Below are 20,047 nucleotides of genomic sequence, written 5' to 3'. Positions count from 1 at the left end.
TTACCCATCCTACCTGGTTCACGTTTTTTTACCCCCATACTGAATTCCCATAGACTTTTTTTTTTTTTTTCATATCGCGTCATATAAGAACTGTGTTCCAAACATAAACAAATGATCTAAGCGGTTTGACTCCAGGACACCAGGATGTGAAGATTCGACTGATGGTGAAAAACGCTAATGTTTCAGTCGCCAAATTAGTTATATTTTTGCTAGAAACAGGCCTTATCAAATATTAGTGACTGACTATCATAAACCATACAGAGCCACCTCCCCAACAATATCACACAGACCGTTTGTTTATTTTTGGACCCCAATGCTTATATGAGACGATTTAAGGTGACTCAATGTTATTCTCCATAGAAATATTACTTCCGTGAACCGGCTTCACTGCTCTATGGCCAGTTACTTTGTAGGCACTATTGTTAAGCACTATTTCATACCGTCGTCGTCGGGTGAAAACCTTGTATGTCCAAAACGGCTCAGTCAAATTGACAGGTAAATTCTCTCCCTTTTGGCCCAGGAGAGCAACACCTCCTATCCTGCAGCCAGCGGGGGTTCTATTGTCTTCCAAATGTGAATTAGCATTTCAATTGACCTCTCAAATGGGGAGCGCAAAAGGTGTGAAATTCTCTCCTTGCTTCTGGGAGGGGGAGGAATGGGTGAGACCTGTCTTTATGACCGATAACTAACAGTCAGAGTGGTATTATGGTATTTCATACTTAGGAAACGAGAACATATGTCTTGAGTATTTAGGAAAAGTCATGGAAGGGGACATTTCTGAGACCTTCACGGGGAGAGTTATTGCACTTTGCGATCTCAAAATTGGTCAAAATGTGTGTTAAACGTGTTAAACTAGTGAAAACAGCTGATCTACAAGCATATTTCGGCAGAGAGTTTTGGAGTAGAGGGGAAAAAGAGCAGACCAAGTACTGAGTGAAAGGTCAGGTTTATTAAGTCTTGACGGTTCAAGTGGTTAAATATCTGGAAACACGAATTGCCATTAATCCAAAGTACACTAATTATGCTGTCAAACAATGAAACTATATGGAATCTATGAACAGGTTGTGGGGGTCCCTGCTTCATCTCTCTCTCAACTAAGGGGTCCTTGGCCTGAAAACGTTGAAGACCCCTGGGCTAATGGTTTTATCGCCAGTAAAACGAATGGGTTTAGCGTGTGGGTGGGGCTGGTTGTGACGGAGCATCCGTCTTGAGGCAGACAGAGACAGACTCACCAGGTCCAGCTTGTCGGACTTCAGACGTATGTGGGGGTCCAGGGTGATCTTGGCTTTGGCCCCCGATCGCTGGGCAGCGGTTGAGCCTGGAGGAGAGAAGAGCAGGGACGTGCAGAGGATGTTAGAGAGGCAGGGGCTGAAAATTCTAAAAGGCCACACGACAAAGATATCTAGGTCTAAAATAATCTTAGTCCCCAGATCTCCACTAGGGGGACAAGCACACACACAGTAAAGTCTTCACAGATATCCGGGTTCCATGTCTACACGGATCCAGTGAATCGGATATTTTTCAATGTCTCCACTTCGTGTGGCTGCAAGCCCCAACTGCACAAAAAAATGTCTGGCAAATGTCTAGCTTCAGAAATATCCAACTCTGTGTAGCCGGCACCTAAGCATAATCAAGTGAATACTGGAGATGTGGCGTAACGACATGGATTTCTACACAGAGAGGGCAATTCTTTCAACATAAGATGCTGCATTCAAGTTAAGGAGAGTTTGGGCAGGGCAATTCTATTGAATGCTGCCTTCTGGTATGGCATGGAAAGAGAGACATTTGCATTTTTTTCACCTTAGTAAAAACTACATTCATGGTCTGGAGATAGCACTTTTTACAGACGGATAAAAGGGCAGGGGCTCAAGCCCCCTTTGATGTCTATGTGTGCACATGCCCGGAGGAGAGGAGAGGAGAGGAGAGGAGAGGAGAGGAGAGGAGAGGAGAGGAGAGGAGAGGAGAGGAGAGGAGAGGAGAGTTCGATTCAACTGTCCACCATAAAGATCAATTGAACGGCGTATAAGAGTGGGTGAAACAGTGTCAGCACAGCCTTTCAGACAGAGTAGGACTGATGGTCCACATCATAGCATGGACATCATTCACACACACACACGCGCACACACACACACACACACACACACACACACACACACACACACACACACACACACACACACACACACACACACACGCACGCACACACAGGACGTGAAGGTCCAAGTGACATCACCATGATGAAAGAGAGAGCCAGGAGAGAATGAGCCATTGCAGGGACGAGAGAGAGAGAGAGAGAGAGAGAGAGAGAGAGAGAGAGAGAGAGAGAGAGAGAGAGAGAGAGAGTACTATTACTTTAGTGAGTTTCATGCACACTGTGGGTGTGTGCGTGCGTGTGCGTGTGTCAGAGGGAGTCTAAGCTGATTGATCGCTCACGACGTGCACGGCTGCACGCACAAGTGCACACTTGTCCTAACATGTCCTTTCTGCCCTCTAGCCAACAGGGGGCAGAACTGCCACTGAGGCGGCGGCTGGGGGGTGTGTGTGTGTGTGTGTGTGTGTGTGTGTGTGTGTGTGTGTGTGTGTGTGTGTGTGTGTGTGTGTTGTGTTGGGGGGCGGGGGGGGGGGGGGGTCACAGTGCTGGAAGAAGCAGCAATACTTTTAATCCATTTGTTTTTAGTCCATTCGAAGACTCAAGAGAGTGTTCGTTCAAATCGACCCCTTCCATTTGTACACTCTCAGAGTTACACACCTTCTAAGGGGTCATTTGGAACCCCCGAGGAAAGGTCAAAGTATTGATGGTTCCCCTTGCGACCGCAGGAAACGCTGCACACCTCTTCTTTAGTAAAAAATAAAAATAGATACAGTTTCGCTACTCACCAAAACAAAGACGGCTTTTGGGAGTTGAAAACCTACTTTCCTTAGTGGGAACACTCGGAGGCGAGCCCCCCACCTCACGTCTAAAATACACTTTTTGGCCAGAAAATAAAGTATTTCACCGGAAGGTGAAAATCTGGTCAATGGATTATGTTTTTTCTCCTATTGACAAGATCTGTAGGGGCATTGTGGAATAGCTAAATGTCCGGTGAAATATATTCTTTTCTGGCCAAAAGTGCATTTAAGACGTGAGGTGGGCGGCTCTGAGTGTTCCCACAAAGGAAAGTAGGTTTTCAACTCCCAAAAGCCGTCTTTGTTTTGGTGAGTAGCGAAACTGTATCGTTTATTTTTACTAGAGACCAGAGGTGCGCAGCGTTTCCTGCGGTTGCAAGGGATCATCACTGACATAGCATTAAGGAGAACTCCTTCTAGAGTAGGGTTAGGGCTAGGGCATTCACCAAATATTCAAATATTAGAATATCAAAGTCACTATTCAACGTTGTTCACCGAAGTCGAATATTTGCTTATTTTTATTTTTGTATTGTTTTCTCTTTAAAAAATATATAGTTTATAAAGCTTGGCTAGATAGGACGTCATAAGAATGAGTTGTCAATGCCCCTGGTGGATGAATTTGTTAATGCTCTATACCAGGGGTTCTCAAAACTTTTTAGGCTGTGACCCCCAAAATAAACATATTTGAACTGGGGACCCCCACCCTGACAAGCACTTGGAATTGTAGGTATTACATTTAATGTGACTCGGTTCCGCAGATAATATTGCGAGGAGATCAGCTATTTTCACAATGTTCGCCTCTTACTTACTTAATATTTGACAGTTTGGCCAGTCCTGTAGAATATTCGACTATTCGAATACTTTGAGGTCGAATAATTTTTTTCAAAAAAACCTTAGAAGGATTTGAAACATTCACGAAAGAAGAAGACTTGTGACGTGCTGTGAGCTTGTAGATCTGCAATTTTTCAATAGTTAAAGCACATAATAATGTGTTCCCAGTCTAAATGGGTTAAACCCCCTTCCCCCTATGAAGAACATTCATGGGGGGCCCGCAGTGAATCCTTGCACCCAGGGCCCAGAATGTGGTGTGACGCCCCTGGCCTGAGCCCAGACACATGTTCCACTGGCTTAGCCAATAGAAACACAGGCGAGAGCCGGGTGACACGTCTGAGCCGCCAGCTAATGATGATCTTGTCTGGCTTAATCTCAACACAATCCAGAATTAACAGGGTTAATCTGGGACTATGGAGCTGCTGCAATCAGACGACACGCACGCAGTGGTGGGAAAAAGTGCTCACATTTTTCACTTAAAGGCCTAGAATTATTGAATGCTTTAGCTTTAGAAATAGCAGATCTACAAGCTCACAGCGCGGCCCCGAGTGCCGCGCAGCGAGCTTGTAGATCTGCTATTTTCGAAAAAAGTCGTGAAGATGTGTGCAAATCTTTGAATATATGTATTTTTAAAGCAAACGTTTGTAACTCAAATTTTGCTTCTGGGTGGTCCCTGGAACTAAATATTTTGAGATGCGGGTCTGTGGCCAAATATCGGTTTGGCGGTCCTTCACATGAAAAGGTTTGAGAACCACTGACATAGTAGTCTCTCAAGAACAGACTAACTGAGCTCCAGTTAAGTGAAAAGGACCTTTTCTTTGACGATGGCTGGCCAGATTGCTGACATAGACAGATAGAAGGATTCAAAAGACACTTATAGAATCGGGTCAAAATTCAAATTTTCAAGATTTTTCAAAAATAGCAGATCTACAAGCTCGCAGCTATCTGCTATTTTTCAATAGTTAAAGCATAAAATAATGATACACAATAATGTGTACCCGTTCTGAATTAAGTAGAAGTTTCAGTACTGCAATGTAGAAGTACTCTGTTACAAGTCCGGGATTCAAAATGTACTTGAGTAAAAGTACGAAAGTATTGCCATCAAAATGTATTTAAAGTACCAAATGAAAAGAAAATAGCAGATCTACAAGCTCACAACGCGTCGCACAATCAACCAAGTGTAAAATCTGCCATTATGACACCATCAAGGACTGCCAAAATACACTTAAAAAATCAATTACAGATTTAGTCGACAAAAATATTATGAGATTTAGTCGACTAAAAATAGACTTTTCAGATGACAAAAATATGACTAAAAAAAGAAATATATATATATATATTGCAGCAATTGTATAGAGTGTGTCTGGAGTGTCCAAAATTGTGACTCGAGTCCCCATCTCCGCGGAATACGCACATCTTTGAAACAGGCTCCCAGAATCAATCTGAAGCCGGCACCGCGGCGTCTCCGTACGTACAGCTGAATACGCATAATTCCTGAAGCGATGACGTTGCAGGCTCAGTCATGCGACGTCCCAACAACAACATCAAACATGTTGTGTTTATGTTACTGAGTGCGATAGGGCTTTTACAGCAAAGTGTAGGCCTACTCCTCCCTCCCTCCCACACTACCTCCGTCAGCAACAAGTGGACATGACACTGGTCTAGCATGACACTGATCCTGAATTGACATTTCGTTTCACTCCATTATTCAGTCTGAAATTGCTTCCAACTGGAGCAGTTTCTGGGATGGACGTTGCCAAAGAGGCAGTCTTCTGAGATTGGTTCACCGTCTGACCAACACAACAGTAGCAAAACACAAGTAGCAAAACAGACAACGTAGTGTTGTTATGTGGCTGGCTAGTAGCTAGCCTGTTGCTTGCTAGTGCTACTTGCTAACCAAAGAAACAGGCAGAATAGGAGCGCTATGAACTAGTAATCAAACACAACAATAAAATGTCTGCTACTGATGTTTCATAGCGAGATCGATACGATCGCATGTTACCGCGACGGGCGACGCGATGTTTATGTTTGAGAATGTGCGGTCCGGTCCGGCGGCGGTGCTGGTTTACTTGGAAACGCACATGAGTTCTGGGAAAACCCCACCCACGCTGATCACAAGACGCTGATTCACGACGCTGATTCGCCGGACGGATTTCCAAACGAGGAAAACCTCTTCAGCGAGAGCAACACCAGACTCCCTGAATGGCCAAAACAACATTTTAAAGGGGTGTGGCTAGCGATTCAGGGTCTGACTGCAATGTATGGTCTTCATGGGGCCTTACGCTGTGTGCACAAATGACAAATGGAGGACATAATTATTACCAGCTCCCTTTGGACAATCAACAACCACTTAAATAAGCAGTGCTATACATTTCGGCCATTTGATACCGGTCTGGGTTCTCCAACATTTCTAACTTCTGAGACTCCTACATCCAATCCCTCATCGCACTAGGGCATTCACGAATAGTGATTTTTTTAGTATTCGAATTATTCGACCTCAAAGTATTTGAGGACTGGCCAAACGCTCAAATATTAAGTAAGCAAGAGGCGAACATTGTGAACATAGCCGATCTAGGTACATGCTCACAACTGAGCATGTAGATCTGCTATTTTCACAATATTTATCTGTGGAATCGAGTCACATTAAATGTAATACCAACAATTCCAAGTGCTTGTCAGGGTGGGGGTCCCCAGTTCAAATATGTTTATTTCAGGGGCCACGGCCTAAAAAAAGGTTCGAGAACCCCTTGTATAGAGCATTAACAAATTCATCTACCAGGGGCAGTAAAAGAGTTAATAGGTCGGCCACGACTCGGGAATCTCAGGTCGGGGGAGTCAACGAGTTAAGACAAAGTGTAAGCATGTCAGCCATGTTGTACCAAACTATCTCCTTCTGTTGTTCCTGTCAGCCTCCCACAGCGCTGAGACATGACCCCTACAACACCCTGCTGGGCTTTAAATCCTCTCCTCTCCTCTCCTCTCCTCTCCTCTCCTCTCCTGATCGGAGTCCCAGTGGCCTGATTTGGAATCGCACATGACTTCTGGGCAGAGCCATTTTGTTTTCATGCCCGTTGGCAGGTTAGTTACTCACCAGCGTTAGTTTCAGTGAGGTTAGGTTTAGGGTTAGGGTTAGGCATAGTTTTACTGAGGTTAGGGTTAGAGTTAGGGTTAGGGTTAGGGTTAGGCATAGTTTTACTGAGGTTAGGGTTAGGGTTAGGGTTAGGCATAGTTTTACTGAGGTTAGGGTTAGGGTTAGGCATAGTTTTACTGAGGTTAGGGTTAGGGTTAGGCATAGTTTTACTGAGGTTAGGTTTAGGGTTAGGCACAGTTTTACTGAGGTTAGGGTTAGGGTTAGGGTTAGGGTTAGGCATAGTTTTACTGAGGTTAGGGTTAGGGTTAGGCATAGTTTTACTGAGGTTAGGGTTAGGCATAGTTTTACTGAGTTTAGGTTTAGGGTTAGCCATAGTTTTACTGAGGTTAGGGTTAGGCATAGTTGTACTGACGTCAAGGTTAGGGTTAGAGTTAGAGTTAGGGTTAGGCACCTCTGCGCGGTCCAAGCGAACAAAAAGGAGCGCTCCCTCGCTCCAGTTCAGCCAATCAAAAGCTTCCATGGGCGGGGTTTTCCCAGAACGGAAGTGGTATCTCATATATGTTTTCTCCAGCATTACAGTTATAGAAGTGGTATCTCAGAGATACCAGAGACAGAAAGAGAGACTATAGGCATGAAGAGATACCAGGGACAGATATGCCAGAGATATACCAAGATAGAAAGAGATACCAAGACAGAATGAGAGACTAGAGACTGAAAGAGATGCCAGTGAACAGAGATACCAAAACAAAAATACATACTACACCAGAGACAGAAATAGATACAAAGACAACAAGAGAGACTAGAGACAGAAAGAGATACATAGAGGGGATACCAACCACATAAAGGGGATACCAGCCACATAGAGGGGATACCAGAAGGAGAGGTAAGTACCTGAGATGTGTGTATCTGGACAGTGGTCTGGAGATGCTGAAGACACGGAGGTTGGCTCCACCTGCATCAACATGAAGAGCATCTTATATCAGCTCTGCATCGTCTTTAATCTGATCAAAGATCAAGATTCAAGATTGCTTTTCATTATTTTATTTTCTCAGAAAAATAAACACAAATATGCTTTCCCCAGCATTACAGTTATAGAAATTCTATTAGATTAGATTCATTATAGTCAAAGTGCAAGCTGATCTACAAGCTCACACAACGCCTCGCAGTGAACTTGCAGATCGTCTATTTACAGAGCGCAACACCCGGGTGCAACCAAGCATACAATGACTTGTCGTTTAGTGCTGCTGGATCTGCTCTCCACTAGTAGCTGGGTAGGAACTGGTCAGAAATCATCAATTTCCTGAACTTGGTGAAAAGTTTTTGATTGTTGGTATGGTGTTAGGTATGGGTATAAGGTTTTCAAAAACCATCGCAAACAAGTTGGGCTTGCCGCCTAGTGGTCTGTTTGCAATGAATTCAATAGTAGATCTGTCAGTATATGGTTGAAAATAATTGATAAAAGAGATTTTTCAAAGGCATCATTTTCAAGATGGCGTCCATGATGGCTGCCGGGAGCAAAACATGCCTATTTAATGTGTAAAAAATCATATAAAATATGCACTTGGTAACTAGCTTTTATATTTTGACATGGTGTTAGGTATTGGTATAAAGTTTTCAAAAACTATCCCAAACAAGTTGGGCTCACCCCCTAGTGGTCTACAATATACTGACCTATCTAATATCTGATTCATTGCAAACAGACCACTAGGGGGCGAGCCCAACTTGTTTGCGATGGTTTTTGAAAACCTTATACCCATACCTAACACACCATGCCAAAATTCAAAAACTCTTCACCAATAGAGTATATTTCATATTTTTTATGATTTTTGACACATTAAAAGCCAGTTCATAGGCATTTTAAGCTCCCGGCAGCCATCGTGGACGCATCTTGAAATGGTGCCTTTCTGGTAGTTAGTTTTTCCTAACTTTACCAGGTCCGTCCTTGCCATTTTAGTCTAGTTTCTATAGATGCCTTAATGGTCCACGTCACACTGTTAAAAACCAGCATGCGCACGCAGGTAGGCACCGAATGAACCCCACCGCTCATAGGATGCAATGGATGGCACTTGCGTTTAAAAATGCATTCCATCAAACTTTCAGATGCCGTTTTTCTCCCAGTGTGGAGGAAGAATGCTTAGGATTTTTACTGTAAATTCTCACACTTGAAATATATAATCCTTAGTTTCTGTTGATTGTAAACAATAATAGCGATTCAAAACAGTTGTCCTTCAAACCCCACCTCTATTCACCGTCATCAGAACAGAGGGAGCGCTCCTCATGATCACCCACCCGATCCACTGGATCACCAGAGTGTCTACTGCTCGCCCAGCTGCAGTCCATGAAGCCTAATTATGCTCCGTCCTGCGACGGTGTCGCGCGCAGAGCCGCAGACCTCCAAGCTCAGAAGGGTTGCATTGGTGACGCGATGTGAGTTTGTATATCAGCTACTCTTGACGTGGAACACCGTTGCGCAATGAAGTATATATGTCTCGATAAGGGCGCACCCATGGGAGCACCTCACTAGCACACAAGAGGAGGTTGAATAACCAGTGCTCCCCAAAACAACAGGTTTGGGGATCTGTTGGGAATTGATTACATGATACAGTCACCTGTGTAGTCAGTCTCAATGTTAGTAAACAAATAATTGGTCTATTCGTTGACAAAATTGTTCATGTATTTAGTCTTAGTTCTAGTCACCATAGCTTAGTTTTTATTTGGTTTTCATTTTGTTTTATTCAGCGGGAAAAAAGGGTAGTCAACAAACATGTTTCATTGTAGTTTTAGTCAAAGAAATCAACACCTGGTTTGGGAAACAGTGCAACCTTCCACTAGGGCAGGGGTCTTCAACAGGGGGTCTGGGACCCCTAGAAGGTCCCCAGAGTTACTACAGGGGGTCCTCCAAATCTTTGTGTGATAGAAACTTTTTTCTCCTTTTTTATATTAACCACTGGCGTCCATATTCTGAGAACTTTGGCTAAAAATAGCGAGCTTGTAGATCGGCTATTTTTAGCAAAGAGCTTTGGTGTAGAGTGGAAAATGAGCAGACTAAGTACAGAGTGAAAGGTCTAGTTTATTAAGTCTTGACTGCAGTTCCACCCCTCTCTCCGCAGTCCGCTCACTGTTCCCACTCCATCCCTGCTTTTTGATCCGCCCTGATCCTCCCAACAGAATCCTGCCTAATCCAGCTTGATCCAGTTCCGTACTTCAAGTTGATGTTCCAGAGGCTATCAGCCTGCTCTTTGGAGCACAGCCCTTAAGTCCAGTGGTTCTCAACCTGTGGGTCACTCCCCCAAATTACATTGTTTTCTCACTCAACAGTAAACAAACCAACAAAAAGTGTATAGAGGGTATCTGTTCATTTCTAAAGTGTCAATTTAAGGACTTTTAAGACTTTTTTTTTTATATCTCTAAAATAAAATAAAAATTACATTGGTCAAATTGTCAAATATTAGAGGCAGAAATTGTGAAAATAGCCGATCGACATGCTTACGACGTGAATATAGTCAATATACCGTGTTAAACAAAACGTAATGCCTCGACTCTTCCAACTCCAAGTAATGCTTGTCAGGGTCCCTAGTTCAACTATTATTAATATTTTTTTTTTATGCAAGACCAAAAATGTATTTCTACTTGACAAAAAATCAGATGGTGTTGTAGGAGTCCTAATCAGAGGAAAATGTAATGTTTAACAATTAATAATGTTTTTGTAAGGTTTTATAGTCAAATCATAAATCATAAATCATGCTCTAATTTGCATTTTGGGGATATTTTTCACAATAATAACATATAGGCTATACATGTTCTAGACATTTTAATGATCACAAATATATATATATATATATATATATATATATATATATATATATATATTACAGGCATTTTACTTATGTTTTTGTGAGGAATAGCTTCAGTGAAAAAGTGAGATGTTATTCGTCTAAACTCTGAACTCTCGAAGTTGTGTGACTGTCAGCCTCTGTGGGGGTATTTATATGCAAATATTGTGGCCAATGGCATTGTAATACTAAACAATAGGATTTAATGGTGATGTTAATGTGAAAAAAAGAACAGGAAAACTAATTAGGCTATATATATATATATTTAATATTTAAAAAAAAATGTTTCCAAAAAACATTGCTGGGCCTTGCAGGGTTAATAAGAAGCTGGCTTTGGTTATTTTTCATTTATATTAGGACAGATTTGCACGACGGCAAAACGGAAGTGGGGAGAAGGCATCACGTCCTCTGAACATTTTCAGAGCGCTCCGTTGCTCCAGACTGTATGACGGAAGCATTTGAACATTGTGAGAGGCAAACGTTTTGCAATTCTCCCCGGATTCCTTGGATCATTGGAACAATATCTTATTTTTCATTCCAATTGGCTATAAGCTTCTACCCTGGGTAGAAAAGCTGGCCTGGCGGAGACCTGTGCTCCGAGGAGCACACCTTTCTAGTTAATACTTTTCATTGGCGCAATATTCCTAAAAGCCACAGACCCACTTAACCACTTTCACTTATACTTTCAAAACGTTCTACATATTGCGAAGATATTTTCGCTACGTTTGTGTGGTACTGTTGTATGACGAAGTAGGACATTAATTCACAAATAAAGTGAAAAATATAACAATACGAAAGTTGAGAACAGGCGGTATGGTATATTTTTCACAATAACCATTCTGACCATAACTCAAGTTCAATGAAGTAAGATTTTGAATACAGGACGTTACTTGTAACTTGTAACGTGAGCATTATTACTTTTACTAAAGTATAAAAATAAAGGGAAAACATTTAACACATTTTTGTGGTAAAGTGCTGTATTTACCTCAGGCGATCTGACGCGGACTTTTAGGCGTTTTTTGGTGCTGTAGCCATTGGTTTGGGTTCGCTGGACACCGTTGGGGTGAGTGGTGATGCTGGGGAACGGCCCTTTACCTGGGATGTACGCAATCTCTGCTTTACTCTCCTGACTGGAGGAGAGGAGAGGAGAGGAGAGGAGAGGAGAGGAGAGGAGAGGAGAGGAGAGGAGAGGAGAGGAGAGATAATAGGGATGATATTATCTATTTTGGTCAATTATGAAAAATAATATGTTCATGTCAATTTGTTGATATAATCATGAATATATATAAATAACTCAATTAATTAAAAACATAATCCATAAACGAATTGCTAAGAAGATAATCACACACACACACACACACACACACACACACACACACACACACACACACACACACACTTTGAAATATTCATTTATGTCCGCACCCTAAGCAGAAGTACGACAATGCATTGCACAAAGGACATAAACACTGCCATTGCAGTCAGACAATAGGAAAACAGCCAGTTACAAAGTACCGATATGTTAGCACTTTGGTTAGGAAGACTTCCTCCAAGCTGTAGTCAAAGGTACAGTCGAGCTCGAGAGTGAACACCTCCCTATGGTTTTCATTAACAACAATGACATCAGGGCTGTTAGCTGAAATGTTACCACAATCATCATTACACAGGCTGTTTGTTTGTTTGTCAAAATCAGTGGTTCAATCATAATACGGTAATAGTTAGACTTATTATTATTTTTTGGAAGAGTGAGTTTGATTGTTGGAAGCAGGCCTGCGATAGATAGATAGATAGATAGATAGATAGATAGATAGATAGATAGATAGATAGATAGATAGATAGTTACAAATTACAAGGAAGTAAGAAAAAAAAAAAGAAAAAGAAAGGCACAAAAAAAGAAGAATATATATATATATATATATGTCACAGTTTGTTTGAGATTCAGTTAGATTGAGAACAGGAGCGCTCGTTTTGGCACAAGGTGGAGCAACCACTCCTTCAAAGAGCAACCGCTCCTTCGAGGAACTAGGAATCTGAGGTTAGGGTAAGGATTAGGGTTAGGTTTAGGCATTGTTTTACTGAGGTTAGGGTTAGGATTAGGTTTAGGCATTGTTTTACTGAGGTTAGGGTTCAGGCATACTGAGGTTAGGGTTTAAGCATAGTTTTACTGAGGTTAGGGTTAGGTGAGACGTGGGACCAATGCAGTCAAATGCTCTACCACTGAGACATGGGCTTCGCAGGTGAACTAAAACAAGCGCTCATTTCCCAATCTGTTTTTTCAAACTAACTGTAACATATACATAAAGTGTCAAAAAGCTGTCACAATAAAAGAAGAATACATAAAGTGTCCAAAAAACATTCAACGCTCATAAGTGTCACGCCACAAACAAATATAGCAATAATTAAAGCACAACTTAACAATGCAGTGCTAAACAAAAGTGATCATAACAGTCAATGCTAGTCAGTGCAACACAAGTATCTCACAGCCATGTCAACACAGCAATATTATATAGTGGATTCTAGATTTGTGTTTTTAGGTTATTATATGGACTTTTAGATAGGCAAATGCTTTTTTAGATTTTATGATTTTTATTGTAATCAGCAAAATAATTCAGTGTTTTTTAATGGCACCTGTCTTTTTAAAACATTCTGTGATCATGCTGAAAGTTGAATAAACATAAACAACAATAGTACTCAATACTACCAACACAACCCAATAGTGCAAGGCCAAACAATAAGTGTAAGTAGTCAGTGCAAATAAAACAAGACTAAAAAAGCAAGAAAGGGTGACACAGCAAGACGCCACAAGCAACCCTCCCTGGAGGTCAGAGTCAGTACAACTTTGGTTCCAGTTGAATTAGGTAACAGGCACAAAGGACTTTCCTAGTCTCTCGCACCTCCGTTCTGGGTAGTGGAAACGGTCGTTTCCTCTCTTACTCCAGTAGCCGAAGAGATCAAGGTAGAGGGGGTGGGAGGAGTTATTCAAGATGGAGACCAGCTTTCTATTTTTCTTAGTGTGGTTGCCTATGGGGAAACACACTATAGTTCTAGTGTAACTTCATTTCTTTCTTTCTACTGTAGATAGACTTTTATCCAGGAAGCAGCATTCTCGGTGATGTCACCACTATAGAGTAAGTCCATTGGTTCAATGGGGGAGTGGTGCTAGGTTGAGGATTACCCTAACCCAAGCTTCACATGACAATGTGGCTACCCAGACAATAAAGAGGCAACCACACTCGCAATTTCCCAGAATTTCACGCTACCTTCTCCTCAGCGTTCTCGGTGACGTCACCATCTCAGCAAGGCTAGTCTACAAGGCGCAAGCTGGTAAAAAACTAGACCAGGTCAACCTGGTTGTGCCAGACCCCGGTTCTGCCAACCCCCTGTCTGTCATCATCATTTATGACATCATGCCTTTTGTAGGCATGTCATCATCATGTCATCATCATATATACCCTTTATATAGAAAAGGGACAGACCGACATTTGCTTATGTAGGCCTACCCATTTCATGGGTCTGGCAAAGACTGTGTCATCTTTCTCCGCTGTGGATACGCCGGTGTATCTTCAGGCTACCTAGCTTAGTGAAACTCTTGTCACATTGTTTACAATGGAAGGGTTTTTCTCTACTGTGGACATGCTGGTGTGTCTTCAGGTTACCTAACTCACTGAAACCCTTGTCACACTGTTTGCACACAAAGGGTTTTTCTCCACTATGGACACGCCGGTGTGTCATCAGGTGACTTGGCTGACTGAAACTCTTGTTGCACTGTTTGCACACAAAGGGTTTTTCTCCAGTATGGAGACGCTGGTGCCTCTTAAGGTTACCTAACTCACTGAAACTCTTGTCACACTGTTTACAGACAAAGGGTTTTTCTCCGCTGTGGACACGCTGGTGCCTCTTCAGAGAATCTAACACACTGAATCCTTCTTCACACTGTTTGCACACAAAGGGTTTTTCTCCACTGTGAATACGCTGGTGTGACTTCAATGAACTTAACACACTGAAACTCTGGTCACATTGTTTGCACACAAAGGGTTTTTCTCCACTATGGACACGCTGGTGTGTCATCAGCTGACTTCGCTGACTGAAACTCTTGTCACACTGTTTGCACACAAAGGGTTTTTCTCCACTATGGAGACGCTGGTGCCTCTTAAGGTTACCTAACTCACTGAAACTCTTGTCACACTGTTTACAGACAAAGGGTTTTTCTCCACTGTGGACACGCTGGTGCCTCTTCAGAGAATCTAACACACCGAATCCTTCTTCACACTGTTTGCACACAAAGGGTTTTTCTCCACTGTGGACACACTGGTGCCTCTTCAGAGAAGCTAACACACCGAATCCTTCTTCACACTGTTTGCACACAAAGGGTTTTTCTCCACTGTGGTGTGACTTCAAGGAACTTAACACACTGAAACTCTTGTCACATTGTTTGCACACAAAGGGTTTTTCTCCACTGTGGACAAGCTGGTGCTTCTTCAGAGAACCTAACACACTGAATCTTTTGTCACACTGTTTGCACACAAAGGGTTTTTCTCCAGTGTGGACACGCTGATGTGTCTTCAGGTTACCTAGCTGACTGAAACCCTTGCCACATTCTTGACAGTGGAAAGGTTTTTCTTCGGCGTGGACATGCTGGTGTTTCTTCAGAGTCGATATCTCAATGAAGCTCTCATCACATATGGGGTTTTCGTTCCTGTGTAAGTCATCAGATGTTTCTTTACTTCTCCTGGCTGAGATGAAGTCCTCGCAAGATCTTGGTTGGTCTGTGTCTCCTTGTCCCTGGCTGGTTACAAAGGCAGATGAGGGGAGCTGTCCATTGCTCATCATTTGACAGACAGCAGAGGTTGTTGTGGCTCATCTTCATGTCTTCGTGGAGGAGGACCTGAGATGTGAAGGCGTATGACACTCAGAACGTCTTGGAAGACCAGTTCATGGACACAGTTTCCGGTACTTGAACTGTTAATTGGAAGACGTTTCTTTTCTATTCCGGGCTGGAAAGATTTGGTTTTGATATATTCTCTGTCAATCTGTCTCGCTCTCTAGCTGTCTACGTCTCTGACTCACAACTGACTATTACGGTACTCTGCCTGTAAATACTCCCTCTTGGTCGTTCTAGGAACTAATTGTGATGTTTAAAAACTGTGTCAAATCTTATATGCAGGCTGACCATAGCTCTGGTCTGATGTCATGGAACACAAACCGTTGACATCATTCCTATAACAACATCGATTTACACAGACACAGTTGTGATTCATCCATCAGTGACTTTGGCGATGTCTGGCATTTTTTTGTCTGCACACATTTCTCGCTTGAAAATTATGATAACTAGAAGCTCGGACACCAAGCGTTTTACTTTTACAAACTCTGGAGAAGGCTGTGTAGAGTTGGCCATGAGCAAACACAGGTTGAGGCAAGTAGATGCCAACTCGTTCATTCTCTTGGCCCTGACCCTTATTGATGGTAACAGAGGAAAGCTAAACGGATAGGGATTAATGAAGGTGAAGGGAAGCTCACCTCTGTCATAGTGAGGTATTCTTGGTAGGAAGATTGTTTCACTCTTCTTTGTGCCTACTACAATCTCACACTCAATGACTCTGTTCATCATTTGCATTACCACCATTCTGGTGCTATTCTTGAGAGTGCGGTCAGGACCTGCTTGCAGGTTTCTAAGCATGAGGTCGTCCAGGTCCAAATATGGGGCTTGTGAGGTCAGACTTAATGAGATGTGTCGGGTATCTCCATATATGGATTTCAACATTCAATACGTAACCATGGTAACCTGTCAACTGCCATTAATGCAAACCCCATTACCTGTTGTCATAGGATCCGTTTGACCATCTGTTTGCCTGTGTCCATTTATGCCGATATATGGAGATATCTGTATCTGTCTGTCTGCGTCCATTTTATGCCCATATGGAGATCTCTGTAGACACAGTGCCGGTTCCGGAAAACACTGATGTCAGACATTAGTTCCGCATACGGAGATTCCAAACCTTTTGCGCCGGTTCCGTAAAACCGCGTATCGGGTCGGGTCGAGGCCTGCACTACACTCCCTGCTGCGGCGGGGAACGTGTGTGCCAAATTTGAAGCCGGTGGGATGAACGGTTCCCGAGAGATACGCGGATTACATACAATACATACATACATACATTACATACACACTCAGAGACATTTTTTGTTGACTCATGTAGCGTACGTGATGTCAGAGCCTTTTATGAAGTGATGTCACAATGAGTCAGCGCTTGCTCCGCAACAGCCCGATGTCAGACATCATCTTGTGCACATTTTTTCAATTTCTCCATTGACTTGAATGGGAAATTGCAAACATTTATGTGACGGAGAGAGTCGCAGCCCCAGCCTTGAAGCCTCAAAAGTCTAGTATCTCCCCCGGACCAAAAAGATGTCTCTTTGGTCTAGTGGTTAAGATATTGGACTTTCGCGTGGGAAACCCGGGTACGAAACCGAGTGGGGAGTTTCGGATCACCTCCGTTACATTGGTGCCGTGACCCGGATCCGGGCTTCCCCATAGGAGGAGGTCAAAGGGGGGGTGAGTGTGGCGGAGAGAGTCGCAGCCCCAGCCTTGAAGCGTCAAAAGTCTAGTATCTCCCCCAGACCAAAGAGATGTTTTGGTTTAGTGGTTAAGATATTGGACTTTCGCGTGGGAGACCCGGGTACGAAACCGGGTGGGGAGGTTCGGATCACCTCCGTTACATATAGACCACATGAGACTGACACAGAATGTCCATATATGGGCTTTCCAAGATATGGTCTTAATATTGATGACATCAGGGATCTCCATATATGGGAATGAAAGGGACATGGACTGACACAGAGATCTCCATATACGGTCATTAATTAGTAAATACATTTTCCCCTTTGACTTGAATGGGGAAAATTCAAATGGTAAGATGGAATTCATTTGTAAGTATGACTCGCATCACGGCAAACACACTTCAAATTCCCAGAATTGCATCCATCCGTCCATCCATCCATCTTCAAACGCTTATCCGGAATCGGGTCGCAGGGGTAACAGTTCCAACTGAGATTTCCAGATTTCCTTATCCCGAGCAACTTCCTCCACTCCCTCAGGGAGTATACCGAGGCGTTCCCAAGCCAGTTTGGAGATATAATCCTTCCATGTGGTCTTTGGTCTGCCACGGGGTCTCCTCCCAGCGGGACGTGCATCGAGGACCTTCCTAGGAAGGCGCTCGGGGGGCATCCGTACTAGATGCCCCAACCACCTAAGCTGACTCTCTCAGGTGACTGAACTTCTCACCCTATCTTTAAGGGAGATACCAGCCACCCGTCTGAGGAAACCCATTTCAGCTGCTTGCACTCACGACCTTATACTTTCGGTCATGACCCACACTTCATGACCATAGGTGAGAGTAGGAACGAAGATTGCTCAGTAGACAGAGAGCTTTGCCTTACGGCTCAACTCTTTTTTCTCCACCACAGTGCGATTTAGCGACTGCAAAACCGCTCCTGCTGCTCCGATTCTCCGGCTGATCTCCTTCTCCGTCTTCCCCTTTCTCTCATTCGTGAACAAGACCCCGAGATACTTAAACTCCTTCACCTGGGGTAAAGCCTCAATCCTCACTTGGCTATTCTTCTTAATAATGAACAAAATGTGTAAAGTCATAGTTATAGCAGTGACTGGGAGAACAGGATGCCAAAAGTGACAGCTGTATTAATTAGTCGGCAACAGGCCTTTTTCGATTCTAAACCCAGGATTATAGCTTAGGCCAGGGGTTTTCAAAGTGGGTGACGGGGCACCCTGGGGTGCCACGACGGCAGTCCAGGGGTGCCGCGAGATCATTTGATAATATTTGGAATGTATTTGGACACTTGAAAAAATATTTAGTATCATTTTAAACTTGAAGAACAAAGTTATTTTCAGTCGGTTTTAACCAAAATGGCTATTATCTCAACGTTTTCCTCGCAACATAATCACTAAAATATCATCTCTATCTTTGTATCTTGTATCTTTTAAAGTGTTTCAAATGTGTACGTCTTTTGGTAAAGAAAAGCCCTGTTTCATCATACAAGACTGTCGCACAAAACTAGTGAAAACAGCCGATCTACTGTGCTTGTAGATCTGCTGTTTTCACTAGTTTAGTACATTTTATAGATGATAAATCCAAAACGAATGGTTTTGAACATACAAGGTTTTCACCCGACAACGGCGATATGCTATAAATATAAGGTGCTGGGAGTGAAAATTATAATGTAGGGGTGCCTCGGATTAAAACAATATTCATGGGGTGCCCTGAGACAAAAAAAGTGTGGGAACCCCTGGCTCAGGCAATTGGCACTGGGTGAAGAATGGGTTACGAAATCGTGGATAAAGATTTAGAGAAAAAAAAAGTACACACTCTACTAGGTAATGCATAATGGTGTTGTATAGAGGTGAAAGTGTGGGCCAGCACCCAGATACCTGGGCTTCATCTCCTGGCAGAGCCGGCTCTGCGCGGCCTGGCGCTCACTACTTCCATTTATCAGTGTTAAAATGCAGGGTGGGGAAGACGGCAGGGGGGCCCCCGTGTCTGTGTCTGGTGCACTATAGTGACCCCTGCAGGTTGACCCGGGCGTCTGTTCAGCGGAGGAGAGGTGTGGGGGGAGACTCAGCAGGAGGCGGCAGCTGGCGTCTCCGTGTGTGGGAGGGGAGAAACCCTGCGGTTGTCTAATGAAACACCACCAACCCCAAGCAATGGCGCGCGCGTGTGTGTGTGTGTGTGTGTGTGTGTGTGTGTGTGTGTTAGGGCATTAACGGCTTGTGATTTTTGCAAGTCGACTCGACTCAGTAAAAAGTCGAGTTGAAGTCGACTGTATCGTTTGATGACGTCATCGCGTCACACACGTCCCCCCAATTATTTTGGGGGGTCCCCAGATGATTAACTTAATGTGCAACATTGTTTTCTCACTCAACTGTAAACAAACCAGCATAAAGTTTAAGTGTATCTTCACATTTCTAAAGTGACAATTTAAGGACTTTTTAACACAATTAGTGCCTCTTAATCTGAAGGTTGCTTGGTGCCTCGGTGCCACGCAGTTTCCTCCATAGGCCGCCGCTATTATTTTGAAGGGCTGGAAGGGGGTTGTTTTTGTTTTTTTGGATTATCACTTGACGGCAACGATTACGTCATCTAGTCACATGACAGTGTGGGACAAGAAGACGAAGATGGCTGCGCCCTGCCTTGTGCCTTGTTTACATTTAGATCTGCTGCAAAATGTCTCAAAATGGCTATTTTGTTTAAATGAAGTTTCTTTATGGGCCTCTCCATTGACTTAACATTGAGGAGCTTCACTTCGCGTGCACGCCCAACGTGCGTTGTAAACAAATCGCCGACATTACCGATGCGGACGGGACCGGAGCGACATTAAGTAAGTGATAATATCTTTA

General features: G+C 43.2%; 1 protein-coding gene across 1 annotated transcript in view; it reads right to left on the bottom strand.

The window, feature by feature from the left end:
* Positions 1-20,047, bottom strand: part of LOC308283185 (syntaxin-binding protein 4) — a gene marked incomplete at both ends in the record, with an annotated part of 314,024 nt that overhangs the window by 45,049 nt on the left and 248,928 nt on the right. Inside the window, 3 exons of the mRNA XM_080723564.1 lie at positions 1,233-1,318; positions 7,700-7,760; positions 11,627-11,771. Coding sequence (XP_080579690.1) covers positions 1,233-1,318; positions 7,700-7,760; positions 11,627-11,771 — 292 coding nt within the window. The remainder of the gene's footprint in view (positions 1-1,232; positions 1,319-7,699; positions 7,761-11,626; positions 11,772-20,047) is intronic.

This window comes from Nannobrachium achirus (assembly GCF_963921795.1).
Source record: "Nannobrachium achirus genome assembly, chromosome: 4".
Taxonomy (NCBI): Eukaryota; Metazoa; Chordata; class Actinopteri; order Myctophiformes; family Myctophidae; genus Nannobrachium; species Nannobrachium achirus.
This window is presented reverse-complemented; position numbering and strand designations above follow the sequence as displayed.